Genomic DNA, 14,856 nt, shown 5'->3' with positions numbered 1-14,856 from the left:
TTGCCCTCATCAAACTGCCCCATCAAAACTGCCCCCATCAAAATTGACTCCATCAAAACTGCCCCATCAAAACTGCCCCCATCAAAACTGCCCCCATCAAAACTGCCCCATCAAAACTTCCCCATCAAAACTGTCCCCTCATAATGCCACCATCAAAATGGCCCCATAAAAACTGCCCCATAAAATTGCCCCATAAAAACTGCCCCATCCTATTGCCCTCATTAAACTGCCACATTAAAACTGTCCCATAAAATTGCCCCATCAAAACTGCCCCCATCAAAATTGCCCCCATCAAAATTGCCCCTATCAAAACTGCCCCATCCTATTGCCCCATCAAAATTGCCCCATAATACTGCCTCCATCAAATTGCACCTATCAAAATTGCCCCATAATACTGCCTCCATCAAATTGCCCCTATCAAAATTGCCCCATCAAAACTGCCCCATCAAATTGCCCCTATCACAATTGCCCCATATTATTGCCCCATCATACTGCCCCCATCATATTGCCCCCATAAAATTTCCCCCATCAAAATTGCCCCATCGTGCTGATACCATCAAATTTGCCCCCATCAAAATTGCCCATCATATTGCCCCCATCAAAACTGCCCCATCCTATAGCCCCATTCTACTGCCACCCTCAAAAGTGCCCTATCCTATTGCCCCATGAAAACTGCCCCATTAAACTGCCCCAATCCAAACTGCCCTCATCCATCCTATTGCCCCATCCTATTGCCCCATCAAAACTTCCCCATCAAAATGGCCCCATTATACTCCCACCTTAAAAATGGCCCCATCAAAATTGCCCCCATCAAATTTGCCCCATCAAAATTGCCCCATCAAAACTGCCCCCATCAAAACAGCCCCATCAAAATTGCCCCCATCCTATTGCCCTAAAATTGCCCCATCATATTGCCCCAATAAAAATGCCTCATCCTATTGACCTCATCAAACTTGCCCCATCAAAATTGCTCCATTACCTGCCACCATGAAAACTGTCCCATCAAATTGCCCCATTAAAACTGCCCCATGAAAGCTGCACCCATCTTATTGCCCCAAAATTGCCCCATCCTATTGCCTCTTAAAAATTGCCCCATCAAAATTGCCCCCTCCTATTCCTGTATTATAAATGATTAGTAATGGTGTGTCCCCTCCACCCCGGGCTCTATATGTAATGAGAGATGAGATGTTCCAGCCCCTCCCCCACCGCCCATCACTGTGTATAAGAAGCTTTGGTCACCATGGCAATAAAAGCCTGGTTACCCTTTTTATAAATGGCCGCCACCTTGCATGGCGTCATTTCCGGTTTACAAATAACGGGATGGTACGGCCCGGCGATGACGATCGATGACACAAATCTCCCAGGAGGCATTGCAGAGTGGAAATGACAAGCTCCGTCCCTGGGGAGGGGGAAGGGAAGATTTCAATCTGAGATATAAAATATATATAAATGTCATTGGATGTGTCTACTTCTGCCCCTCCCTGGAAGAACATTTCATTCTCTAAGACCCCGCCCACTGATTATTCATTGGATGTGTCTACTTCTGCCCCTCCTTGGAAGAACATTTCACCCCTTTCCTGCTTCTTCCTCCAGTATTATCAACTGTAAAGGGACATTATGGTGCAGTGATGATCTTCGCTCCGTTATCTCCACAAAACGAACTCTGACCTATCTGTATATATCATTGTATGATGATGAGAAAATATCGGAGTCAGAAGTGAGAAGTTTTTATAGCGACCTCGAGTTTGCCGGCTTCTCTATGACTAGACGGTAAGATCTGTTCTATTGGAGGTAACACACATACTAAGTCTTAGAATGTGAATAGTAAAATGTAGACAACATTGGATGGTGATGAGATGATGGAGGTGGGACGTTGTTGGGAGGTCTTCTGACACCCGGGCTGCACTGTAATGAAAATGGAAGGACGGGTGACAAACATTCTATACAATTTCTGTAGAACCCATTGGAGGTCTCTGTAGTTCTACAGATAATGAGAGAGATGATTGAGATTTCCTGGGCCAGTCACAGATTTCCCAGATGATGGAGAATTTATTCCTCATCACAAGTTTTATCATTACAGATGGGCGATGGGGAAAATCAGATCCACCAATAATAATCTTAGTCAGGTCCTCCAATCTTCCACAAGGTTTTACCTTTACAGAAAAATAACCTCCCATCCCCCGAGGTCCATCCAATGTGTCAGTATAACTGAGCCAATCAGATGTGTGTTCTCAGCCTGTACACATGACAGCCCAGCACACCAGTCATACAGTCTGCTATCCCAATGGTTGGATGGACATGAGTGTGTGGCCCTGCCATGGTGAGGGCCCTTCACTTTTCCATCATTTCTTACAGAGCACAGTATGAGCCCCTCCCCCCCTCCATCATCACAGCAACATTTCCTCCTCTAACATTCTCATTTTATAGGCTAGGATGCTGGAAAGTATCTATAGAGAGAAAAGAAGAAGAAGATGACGGTGATGAATCAATAGAAGAAAATAATGTGTGAGAGCCCCTCCCCCTCTAATACACAGATCCGGATATGAAGAGAATGTCCGGAATGGAATGATATCAGAGTAAAGTCATATGAACTTTCAGCTTTTATTTTCTCTTTCTGATCCTTAAATATAGAATTCCAGTAATAGTAATCTTTGTGTTCTTTTCCTCTTCTAAATGGCGTCATTTCTGCTCAGTATTGCCCACTTCCTGTGTTGTTGTGTGACCGGTGCCAGCTTCACAGCACGGATCTGATAGGGGCACCCGCACATGCGCGCTCCCATCTATTGTACTACAAGCCTGCGGTGACACACTGGCTGCACTGCACATCACATCACTGCTACAGCTCCACCTCCATTGGCATCTGATTGGAGCCCCGCCTCTGCCCCGCCTCCTCTCTATGAGTGACAGCGGCTCACACACTTTCAGAGCTGCATGTGGATTGGCTCCTGGATGATGTTTTGTGACAACGGCACAAGGACCAAACATTACAACAAACTTTATTCATACAAGACACTGTCCTGTTGTGTCAAAGTGTACTGACAATACATTTTACTGACTCAATTTTCATTGGAAAAAAATGTTTTATTTTAACCATCACCCCCCAGAATTGTGTGTCACCCCCCAGGAAGATTCTGTGTCACCCCCAGGAAGATTCTGTGTCACCCCCCAGGAAGATTCTTTGTCAACTTCCAGGAAGATTCAGTGTCAACCCCCAGGAAGATTTAGTGTCACCCCCCAGGAAGATTCTGTCACCCCCCAGGAAGATTCTGTGTCACCCCCCAGGAAGATTCTGTGTCACCCCCCAGGAAGATTCTGTGTCACACCCCCAGGAAGATTCTGTGTCACCCCCCAGGAAGATTCTGTGTCACCCCCCAGGAAGATTCTGTGTCACCCCCCAGAGCATTATGTGTCACCCATCCCACTGCAGAGCATTACATGTCACCCATCCCACTGCAGAGCATTACATGTCACCCATCCCACTGCAGAGCATTTTGTGTCACCCATCCCACTGCAGAGCATTACATGTCACCCATCCCACTGCAGAGCATTACATGTCACCCATCCCACTGTAGAGCATTATGTGTCACCCATCCCACCGCAGAGCATTATGTGTCACCCATCCCACTGCCGAGTATTACATGTCACCCATCCCACTGCAGAGCATTATGTGTCACCCATCCCACTGCAGAGCATTACATGTCACCCATCCCACTGTAGAGCATTACTTGTCACCCATCCCACTGCAGAGCATTACGTGTCACCCATCCCACTGCCGAATATTACATGTCACTCATCCCACTGCAGAGCATTACGTGTCACCCATCCCACTGCAGTGTATTACATGTCACCCATCCCACTGCAGAGCATTACATGTCACCCAACACACTGCAGAGCATTACGTGTCACCCATCTCACTGCAGAGCATTATGTGTCACCCAACACACTGCAGAGCATTACATGTCACCCATCCCACTGCAGAGCATTACATGTCACCCATCCCACTGCAGAGCATTATGTGTCACCCAACACACTGCAGAGCATTATGTGTCACCCATCCCACTGCAGAGCATTATGTGTCACCCAACACACTGCAGAGCATTACATGTCACCCATCCCACTGCAGAGCATTACGTGTCACCCATCCAACTCCAGAGCATTGCATGTCACCCAACACACTGCAGAACATTATGTGTCACCAATCTCACTGCAGAGTATTATGTGTCACCCATCCCACTGCAGAGCATTACATGTCATCCAACACACTGCAGAGCATTATATGTCACCAATCCCACTGCATAGCATTACGTGTCACCCATCCAACTCCAGAGCATTACGTGTCACCCAACACACTCAGAGCATTACATGTCATCCAACACACTGCAGAGCATTATATGTCACCAATCCCACTGCATAGCATTATGTGTCACCCATCCCACTGCAGAATATTACATGTCACCCATCCCACTGCAGAGCATTACATGTTACCCAACACACTGCAGAGCATTACATGCCACCCATCCCACTGCAGAGTATTACTTGTCACCAGTGGTGGCTGGTGAAGTTTTAGGATAGGGGGATGCCAGGCCCCGACCTTCCTTTTTGACCCCTCTCACTTGGTCAAAATTGGAGTGGTTTCAGCGAAATAGTGGGCGTGGCTCTAAGGTGGTGTGGTTAGTGTCTGAGATGAACGAGGGATGGAGGGAGAGGGAGAGAGGGATGGAGGGACAACAGGCCCAGATCCTACACAACAATAGAAATATGTGGTATAGGTAGGTGGTGCTGCGCTAATCCTAAGTGAAATGGCTAAAAAATATATTGTATTCTGTGGCGTGTATTGTTATGTGCGCCAAAAAGTATTCAACTATAGTGATTAATAGCTCAGCCGTGTGGGACTATTCACACACACAGCAACGGGCCATAATAGTGAAAAATAATACTCATCAGTAGTAAAATAATAAATAAATTTCACCAAATACATATAAATAAATAACAGCAATGTGAAAGTGTCAGCTACTAATAAAGTGCATAACGCAATAAATAAGTGAATTACAATGTGTAACAAACATGAGACACATAAGGTGACTATGTGCAGCAGTGCAGCCAGGAAATGCAGCAAAAAAATGTCCAAACAATCAGAGTGCTTCAACACAAAATCCTTCCTTCATAACGTGACAGCAGCATCCTATCATGCATCAGTTGCAGTGTAGTGCTCAGATAAATCACATAGTGCACATCTTTGTGTTCAAACACACAAGTGGGTAATGGCCCCTTATCTTAGGGTAATAGGGCAAGCGCATATGACCAAACTTGGGGGTGCCGTCCTTAGGGTTCCAGCGCTATCCTCATGATCCTAGTCCCGGGGCATGGTTCCCTCAGATGTTTTTTGGGGGGAGTGTGGAAATAAAAAAAGGAGGATCCCAAATAGTGTAATAAAGTTTTGCTAAACAGCGGCTTTTATTAGGTAAACATAGGGTACTCACATAAAGGACAATAAAAAACTTTTTTTATTTCCACACTCCCCCCCTAAAAAACATCTGAGGGAACCAGCGCGAGAATAATCATATATTTTAATAGAAATATGTGTATTCTAGAAAGTTTAACAATCAGCAGATAAAGATACTCTAAACACCTGGTGTTAGCACTTCAATCATCCCGGCACCATGGTTGTTATGGTGTCAGGGTGATTGAAGCGCATTATTTCTATTATTACATTGTAATATAAAATGAAATCATTCAACTCACCATAATACAGAATCAGTGGGAGCCCTGAGCATGTCACTAGCCATGTCGCCTGCCACCAAATGCCATCAGGTGTCCCCAGTGGAGTCCCTCCTTACATAGAGCCTGTGTCACATAAAATGCAGCCTGTGTCCCACCAAATGCAGCAGCATGTGTAACCACCAAATTGCAGCAGTATGTGTCACCAAATTGCAGCAGCATGTGTCACCAAATTGCAGCGTGTCACCAGATTGCAGCGTGTGTCTCCATCAAACCCCCCTCCCCCGGTTACTTACCTTGCTGTGTGTTGTCCTCTCCAGCGGTGTCTCCTGGAGAGCTCCATTGTTCTCATACTTCCTGCTTCTCTCTCCTGGGTGCAATTGGAGAGAAACAGGATGTGACATCATACTCAGATGTCAATCAAACCGCCATAGTAATAGATACTAGTGCCGGGCGGAAGCTACTCGGCGCTTCAGAAAGTGCCACAAGGCGGGCTAAACACCCGCAAATGAAGCGCCACGTATGCAATCTCGTGATTGCATAGACGTGGCGCTTCCCATAAGTGCACTGTGTCTGGCATTGCACTGTATCCGGCATCCGAACACAGTGCACTTAGGGATTTTTTGTGTATTTTTTTTAAAGGGCCAGCTTTAAAAAATATATTTTTTTTGACATTTTTTTTGAGACTGCCTGGAGGGGGGGGGCAGCGCCCAGGCACCCCCTATGGACGGGCCGCCACTGCTTGTCACCCATCCCACTGCAGAGTATTACGTGTCACCCATCCCATTGCAGAGCATTACATGTCACCCATCCCACTGCAGAGCATTATGTGTCACCCATCCCACTGCAGAGTATTATGTGTCACCCATTCCACTGCAGAGCATTATGTGTCACCCATCCCACTGCAGAGCATTACGTGTCACCCATTCCACTGCAGAGCATTACATGTCACCCATCCCACTGCAGAGCATTATGTGTCACCTATCCCACTGCAGTGTATTACATGTCACCCATCCCACTACACAGCATTACATGTCACCCAAATCACTGCAGAGTATTACGTGTCACCCATCCCACTGCAGAGCATTACATGTCACCCATCCCACTGCAGAGCATTACGTGTCACCAATCCCACTGCAGAGCATTATGTGTCACCCATCCCACTGCAGGGTATTACATGTCACCCATCCCACTGCAGAGCATTATGTGTCACCCATCCCACTGCAGAGCATTACGTGTCACCCATTCCACTGCAGAGCATTACATGTCGCCCATCCCACTGCAGAGCATTACGTGTCACCCATCCCACTGCAGTGTATTACCTGTCACCATCCCACTAGACAGCATTACATGTCACCCAAATCACTGCAGAGTATTACGTGTCACCCATCCCACTGCAGAGCATTACATGTCACCCATCCCACTGCAGAGTATTACGTGTCACCAATACCACTGCAGAGCATTATGTGTCACCCATCCCACTGCAGAGCATTACGTGTCACCCATCCCACTGCAGAGTATTACGTGTCACCCATCCCACTGCAGAGCGTTATGTGTCACCCATCCCACTGCAGAGTATTACATGTCACCCATCCCACTGCAGAGCATTACATGTCACCCAACCCACTGCAGCATATTACATGTCACCCAACACACTGCAGTGCATTACCTGTCACCCAACCCACTGCAAAACATTACATGTCACCCAACACACTGCAGAGCATTACGTGTCACCCATCCCACTGCAGAGCATTACGTGTCACCCACCACACTGCAGAGCATTACGCGTCACCCATCCCACTGCAGAGCATTACATGTCACCCATCTTACGGCAGAGCATTACATGTCACCCAACACACTGCAGAGCATTACATGTCACCCATCCCACTGCAGAGTATTACATGTCACCCAACACACTGCAGAGCATTATGTGTCACCCAACCCACTGCAGAGCAATACATGTCACCCATCCCACTGCAGAGCATTACATGTCACTCAACACACTGCAGAGCATTACATGTCACCCAGCCCACTGCAGAGTATTATGTGTCACCCATCCCACTGCAGAGCATTATGTGTCACCCATCCCACTTCAGAGCATTACGTGTCACCCATCCCACTGCAGAGTATTACGTGTAGTCACTAGTGATAGGCTGAACACCCTCTTGTTCGGTTCACGTCAGAACTTTCGAACATCACAAAAGTTTGGACCCGAACGGCAAACCCCATTGAAGTTTATGGGACCCGAACTGCAAAAATCAAAAGCCCCCATTTTACATGCTTATATGGAAGTAATTGGCCATAAAGAGGGCATGGGTGCTCGGGTACTGCCCTGGGGGACATCAATGAAAAACATTTTTTTAAAACAATCTTTTTTAACCACTTCCCGCCCGGCCTATAGCAGAATGATGGCCGAGCGGTGGTTCAGTTATCCTGATTGGGTGTCATATGACGTCCAGCAGGATAACATGCCGGCACGCACCCGTGGGGGCATGCATCATTGTGATAGGTGGTGCGGTGTGTCAGTCTGACACACCTCTACACTTATCTCAGTAAAGAGCCTCCGGCAGAGGCTCAGCCGTGTCCAATCACGGCTGATCACAATGTAAATAGGAAGAGCCGTTGATCAGCTTTTCCTCACTCATGTCTGGCAGACACGAGTAGAGCTGATCGGCGGTTCTCCTGACAGGGGGTATGCGCTGATCGTTTATCAGCGCAGCCCCCCTCAGATGCTGTTAGAGAAATTATACTTTAAATGTCAGTTATGAAAAACACCATTTTGTTTATCATGCCTAGATATAATATAGATTAGTGATAATATGCTTAGACTCAGCATTATTTAGCTTAGAGATAAGATGCTTAGACTTGCATTATTTGAATACATCCTGTATTTTTGTGTTGGCTTGGGGAGTTTTCCAAGTCAGTATCCTGTAACCATTGTGAATGTAGATAAGAAAGTCTGTAACAGACACTTCCACCTTTCCTGTTGTGTTCAGAATAAAGATAAAATACATAAGACTGGGCATTTTTAAAATAGGAAAGGGGTGTGTCCAGGGGCTATAAAAAAAAAACATGTACCATAGTATTCTCCTCAGAAATGACCGATGACTGCATGAACATGTAATGCAATTCATTTCTCATGCATATGCAATAAATATTATCTTGATTCCCGAGAATGGTCTGAGATGGTGATATATTTCCATAACAATTTGGTCCTTCGAAGAGCCGGAAGTCCAAGTTTCTGAGACGCACTGGATCAACTCAGTGACCGATGACCGTACGGAAAAACTGTAAGTCCTCCGTCTTAAATTAGATGTTAAAGAGAGGCCGGTCCGCTGAACTAGGTCCTCCCGGGCAGCGACTTATTGGATCAGCACAAGAGACCGCTCTCGGGACAAGGTAAGATTTTTATTTTATTAGTAACCTTTTGGGTTAGACTTGATTAGGAATTTGATGAATAAGGGATTTGAATACATACATACAATATAGAGATTGATCGAATGTTTATCTGTTCCTGTCCTATCTGCTTTACTCTTGTTGAGGGGAAATAAGTGGTCACATATTCCCCGTATAGATACGTCTGTGGTCATCCTGGATGGGCAGACCTAGTGACTAGCCCGCATTTTGGGAAGAGGCGCTCAGGGCAACCTGGCGGCAGTCGAGCACTGCGGGTGTTCTCTCTCTTGTGTGTTCTTGTTTGTTTCTCTGGGTTAATTGTCATTTGATATAGGGGTATGGTCCCATACTAATATCCGGGTGCAGATAAAGGAAATTTGTCGGTTTGACAGCCTTGTAAACTTCAAAAATTCCCGTGGGGACACATAAATACTCCTAGATCAAAACCTAAAGAACCCCCTGTTGATACAAGGGTGTGGCCTGATAGATTTCCAGGCATATAAATACCCTTGGATCAAAAATACTACCAGATAAAAAAACCTAAAGAACCCCCCCATTGATACAAGGGTGTGGCCTGATAGATTTCCAGATAACAAACAGAGGACATTTGGCGGACCCGCAGTGTTCATGCCAGCCTCATATGTTGTGTTAATCCTGAGCAGGCACATAAATACCCTTGGATCAATGACTGAAATATTAAATGATTTGATAGGATGAAAGAACAGTCGGGAGAACCTAGTCTCCTTGTAATTCTGTAAATGCTCTCTACAAGTTAGTGAAATAACGATGAAAGAACAGTCAACAGAACTCTGTAATTCTGTAATTCTCTAAGACACCAGTGTTTTAGCAATACACAAGATCAGTGATCTAGAAGTGATATATCATGACTAGAAAGTCTGTGAGTGACTGCAAGTGATAAGATACTGTGTGCGTGTGTTGTGTCATTGTGAGAAGACATTAACAAAAAAAGAGCTCGTGTGCACGATAAACAAAACAGGTATGATCCATGGAAAATCTGTTGGTATGAATGAAGATGCTAAGTATATGTGTAGTCTAGACAAAGCGAATGTGAAATTTCTTAAGATGTGGAAAACAAAGTATGATTTTGATGCGTTTTTAAATAAGGATTGCTGTGTAATACTGTGTAGAAAGCTTAAAAATGATGCCGGCATGAAAATAAGAAAACAGAAGAAATTAGGCCTTCCCCAGGCAAAGAAATGGCTTGAGGAGGCTAACCATAGGTTAAATTCAGAAAAGCATAAAAAGACTATGTTTTTGAACAAAGAGAAGGACAATAATATGACCGTCCTCTGAAGTTTAGTTCAGCAAGTATTGACTGAACAAAACGTAACAAACTAAATGCACCCAACAGCCCCCGCACATACTTTGGAGAACTCTCCAACCTCACTGACAGTCGCTGCTTCCCTTCCCATTTCAGCACCCACTCCCAATTCCCTATATCCTATCGCAGACCTGCAGTCCCCACTACCGTATGGGACAGAGGCATGCAATAAGCCACACCCATACATATTTGCCCAGCAATGGAAAAATAGGGGTATGACACAGGTAAACCAATCTCACATAGAGATCTTATTCTTGCCCTTCTAGAAAATGTACAAAAACCAACACAAGTGGCTATTTGTAAATGTACAGCACACAGAAAGGGGACAGATCCAATTACTCTAGGGAATGCACTAGCAGACAAGACCGCAAGGGAAGCTGCTACAGGACAGCAAAAAACACACGTATACTATACAGGTCCCCAAGAAAATGGTGAGGTACGGAAAGCTATTGATAAAACATGTTTTTTAGAAAATGCAGAAAACATCACCGGCAGGTGAAAAACAAAAGTGGTTATCTAAAGGGGCAACGCTGGTCAATGGTATCTACACGAGTACACAAGGTAAACCCATCTTGCCTACATCACTGTTTAGATATGCTGCGTTATTGAGCCATGGGCAAGCCCATATCTCAAAAGGAGGGATGGTGCAGGTGATCAACAAGGTGTTCACAACATATGGGTTTATGAACGACTCTAGAAATGTTTGCCTCACATGTCCACTTTGTAACAGATACCATGCTAAAGGTGCCCTAAGACCCTTAAGGGGTCATTTCCCCAACCCTCTTATCCCTTTCACACGATATGCATGGATTTTATGATTATTGTTGTTTATAAAGTGGGTGGAAGCTTTTCCTATGACACACCCAGATGGGCAGTCAGTAGCCAAAGTACTTATTAAAGAGGTGATTCTACTTCATGGGATCCCCTCTGTGATTTACAGTGACAACGGCTCCCATTTTGTAAACCGAACAATACAACAAATTGGTAAATGGTACAATATTGACCTAAAAAAAACACTGTGTCTACCACTCACAATCTGTGGGCACAGTGGAAAGACAATGGTACCTTAAAGAGTAAACTAAGAAAATTGTTGCAGGAAACAAACAAAAAAAATGGGGTCAGTGTTTGCCAATGGCATTGTTGAGTATAAGAATTACCCCTACTGCTAAAGGACTAACACCGTATGAAATGCTGTATGGTAAACCTTATTATATTCCACAACTAGCCACCGTTCCTCTCCCTGAAGAGGAAATAGACTTGACTTGTATAATAAGAATGTTTTCATAAAATATTACTGGGTCTGAATGTGTGATTGAGAAAAAGAGCTACCCTAAGATTAAAATGCAAAGTATTCCCCCATCAGTACAAGCATTACCAGGAAATTGTACTTGTTTCTCAAACAATGACAGGAACGGTACAAATGTTGGCACCCTATCCCCTGAATACTGTGCAACTACAACCCTTACTACAGACATTAAGTACCAACTAAAATGGTTTCAGGAACAAAACAGCAATTGGCTGATATTTGGTGTTTGCGTGGAGATAAGAGACTAAGGCCCAGACTGCCACCTAGATGGGAGGGTAGTTGTGCCCTTACCCGATTGCTGCTTCCCTTTTATATAGTTCCTATGAGTGATAAATCAATGAAACTACCAGGTAAATACTTTTTTAAACGAATTAAGCGAGAAACACCACAAGGATCATTTGACAACCGAGTTTATATAGACGAAATAGGTGTTCCACGAGGAGTTCCAGATGAACTTTTCACTCACTTTTCATATGAGTCCAGCCCAATAAGAACATCGACTGGATAAACTACATCTACTACAACCAGCAGAGGTTTGTGAATTACACTAGAGATGCTATCAAAGGTATAGCAGCATAATTGGACGCCACCTCTTTGACAGCGTGGCGTGACCTTATAGCGTTGGATATGTTGCTGGCAGAAAGGGGCAGGGTATGCAAAATGTTCGGCACCTTCTGCTGCTCTTTTATTCCAAACAATATGGCACCTGATGGAAGTATCACCAAGGCCTTACAAGGCCTACAAATACTATCCGAAGAATTAGCTGAGAACTCTGGTGTAGAGAACCCCCTGATGAGACTCTTTGAAAAATGGTTTGGTAAATGGGGTGATCTTGCTAAAAGTTTGCTTATCTCTATTGTCATGGCAGCCGCAGTTCTTACATTGTGTGGATGTTGCTGCATTCCCTGTATTAGGGGAATTCTTCAAAGACTGATTGACACATCTTTAACAAAAACTATGCTCCTCCAGAGCAACACGGAACTATACTTGGAACCTGATGATGAATTTACAACTCTCGCTAAAGACTTATCTGTCTAAATGATAATACCTGGTAAAATAAAAGAACCTGGATATTTGAATTATTGACATCATGAGTATAAAAGGGGGGAGATGTTAGAGAAATTATACTTTAAATGCCAGTTATGAAAAACGCCATTTTGTTTATCATGGCCTAGAAATAAGCTATGAATCTATGATTTAGCTATAGACTAGTGATAATATGGAGTCAGCACTATTTTAGTGATAAGAAGCTTAGACTTGCAGTTTTTTGAATACATCCCGTATTTTTGTGTTGGCTTGGGGAGTTTTTAAGTCAGTATCCTGTAACCATTGTGAAAAGTCTGTAACAGACACTTCCACCTTTCCTGTTGTGTCCAGAATAAAGTTGAAAATACATGAGACTGGGCATGTTTTAAGACAGGAAAGGGGGGTGTCCAGGGCTTATAAAAAAGACATGTACCACAGTATTTTCCTTAGAAATGACGATGACTGCATGAACATGTAATGCAATTCATTTGTCTTGCATATGCAATAAATATTATCTTGATTCCCGAGGATGGCCTGAGACAGTGAATTATGTCCCTAACACATGTTTCTTCTGTCAGTGACCAGATCAGGCATGTCTGCTTAGTGAGTGACCAGAGCAGATCAGGCATGTCCCCTCAGTGAGTGACCAGATCAGGCATGTCCCTTCTGTCAGTGACCAGATCAGGCATGTCCCTTCAGTCAGTGACCAGAGCAGATCAGGCATGTCCCTTCAGTCAGTGACCAGATCAGATCAGGCTTGTCCCTTCCGTCAGTGACCAGATCAGGCATGTCCCTTCAGTTGGTTACCAGATCAGGCATGTCCATTCAGTTGGTGACCAGATCAGGCATGTCCCTTCTGTCAGTGACCAGATCAGGCATGTCCCTTCAGTCGGTGGCCAGATCAGGTATGTCCCTTCTGTCAGTGACCAGATCAGGCATGTCCCCTCAGTGAGTGACCAGAGCAGATCAGACTTGTCCCCTCAGTCAGTGACCAGATCAGTCATGTCCCTTCTGTCAGTGACCAGATCAGGCATGTCCCCTCAGTCAGTGACCAGATCAGGCATGTCCCTTCTGTCAGTGACCAGATCAGGCATGTCCCTTCAGTCGGTGGCCAGATCAGGTATGTCCCTTCTGTCAGTGACCAGATCAGGCATGTCCCCTCAGTGAGTGACCAGAGCAGATCAGACTTGTCCCCTCAGTCAGTGACCAGATCAGTCATGTCCCTTCTGTCAGTGACCAGATCAGGCATGTCCCCTCAGTCAGTGACCAGATCAGGCATGTCCCTTCTGTCAGTGACCAGATCAGGCATGTCCCCTCAGTCAGTGACCAGATCAGGCATGTCCCCTCAGTCAGTGACCAGATCAGATCAGCCATGTCGCCTCCATCAGTGACCAGATCAGGCATGTCCCTTCAGTCGGGGACCAGATCAGGCATGTCCCCTCAGTCAGTGACCAGATTAGTCATTGTGCTTCAGTCAGTGACCAGATCAGGCATGTCCCTTCAGTCAGTGACCAAATCAGGCATGTCCCTTCAGTCGGTGACCGGATCAGGCATGTCCCTTCAGTCAGTGCCTGTGTGCAACAGCATGCTGCCATAGATCAGATCAGAGGACTGGAAAGTTGCCCCCTCCCTCTTTCCAGGCAGCAGCTCCATTAAAAACAGAACAATGTGTTCCGTCAGATATGGCGACCCGTCAGAATTGGTAACAGAAGTGACGTTATGTCACCGCCATCTTGCTACACCCCGCACCCCTCCATAGTAATGATACACCGAGAAGGAGGCAAGCGGACATCTTGTTACACTCACTGGAGTTTTGCATTCCACAGTTATTTTTAACAGGAAACGGAGCATATATGCCTAAATACAGTATTGAAAATACGACAGACTGTTTAAATGTTACATTTTAAAAGCAGCGGCAAACTTGCTGACCTCACAGGTTTTCTAATGTGACAGAACACCTCTGATTTTAAAATTCAACATGTAAACAGTCCGTCGGATTTCTCAATACTGCATTTAAACATATATGCTCCGCTTTGCGTTAAAAATAACTGTAAAATGGAAAACTCCG

General features: G+C 45.0%; 1 protein-coding gene across 4 annotated transcripts in view; it reads left to right on the top strand.

Moving 5' to 3' along the window:
* LOC141133846 (NACHT, LRR and PYD domains-containing protein 3-like) overlaps nt 1-8,887 on the top strand; it is a 200,609-nt gene extending 191,722 nt beyond the window's left edge. For 3 of the 4 annotated variants that reach the window (XM_073623426.1, XM_073623423.1, XM_073623424.1), the window contains 2 exons: nt 1,594-1,770; nt 2,428-8,887. In XM_073623426.1, the coding sequence (XP_073479527.1) occupies nt 1,594-1,770; nt 2,428-2,509 (259 nt within the window). In that variant the 3' untranslated portion in view covers nt 2,510-8,887. The remainder of the gene's footprint in view (nt 1-1,593; nt 1,771-2,427) is intronic. The other variant, XM_073623425.1, reaches the window with a different exon arrangement.
* Nucleotides 8,888-14,856: the final 5,969 nt, after the last annotated feature.

Source organism: Aquarana catesbeiana, linkage group LG03, assembly GCF_042186555.1.
Source record: "Aquarana catesbeiana isolate 2022-GZ linkage group LG03, ASM4218655v1, whole genome shotgun sequence".
In the NCBI taxonomy this organism is placed as follows: domain Eukaryota; kingdom Metazoa; phylum Chordata; class Amphibia; order Anura; family Ranidae; genus Aquarana; species Aquarana catesbeiana.
The sequence above is the reverse complement of the archived record's forward strand: the minus strand, read 5'-3'. Positions and strand labels throughout refer to the sequence as shown.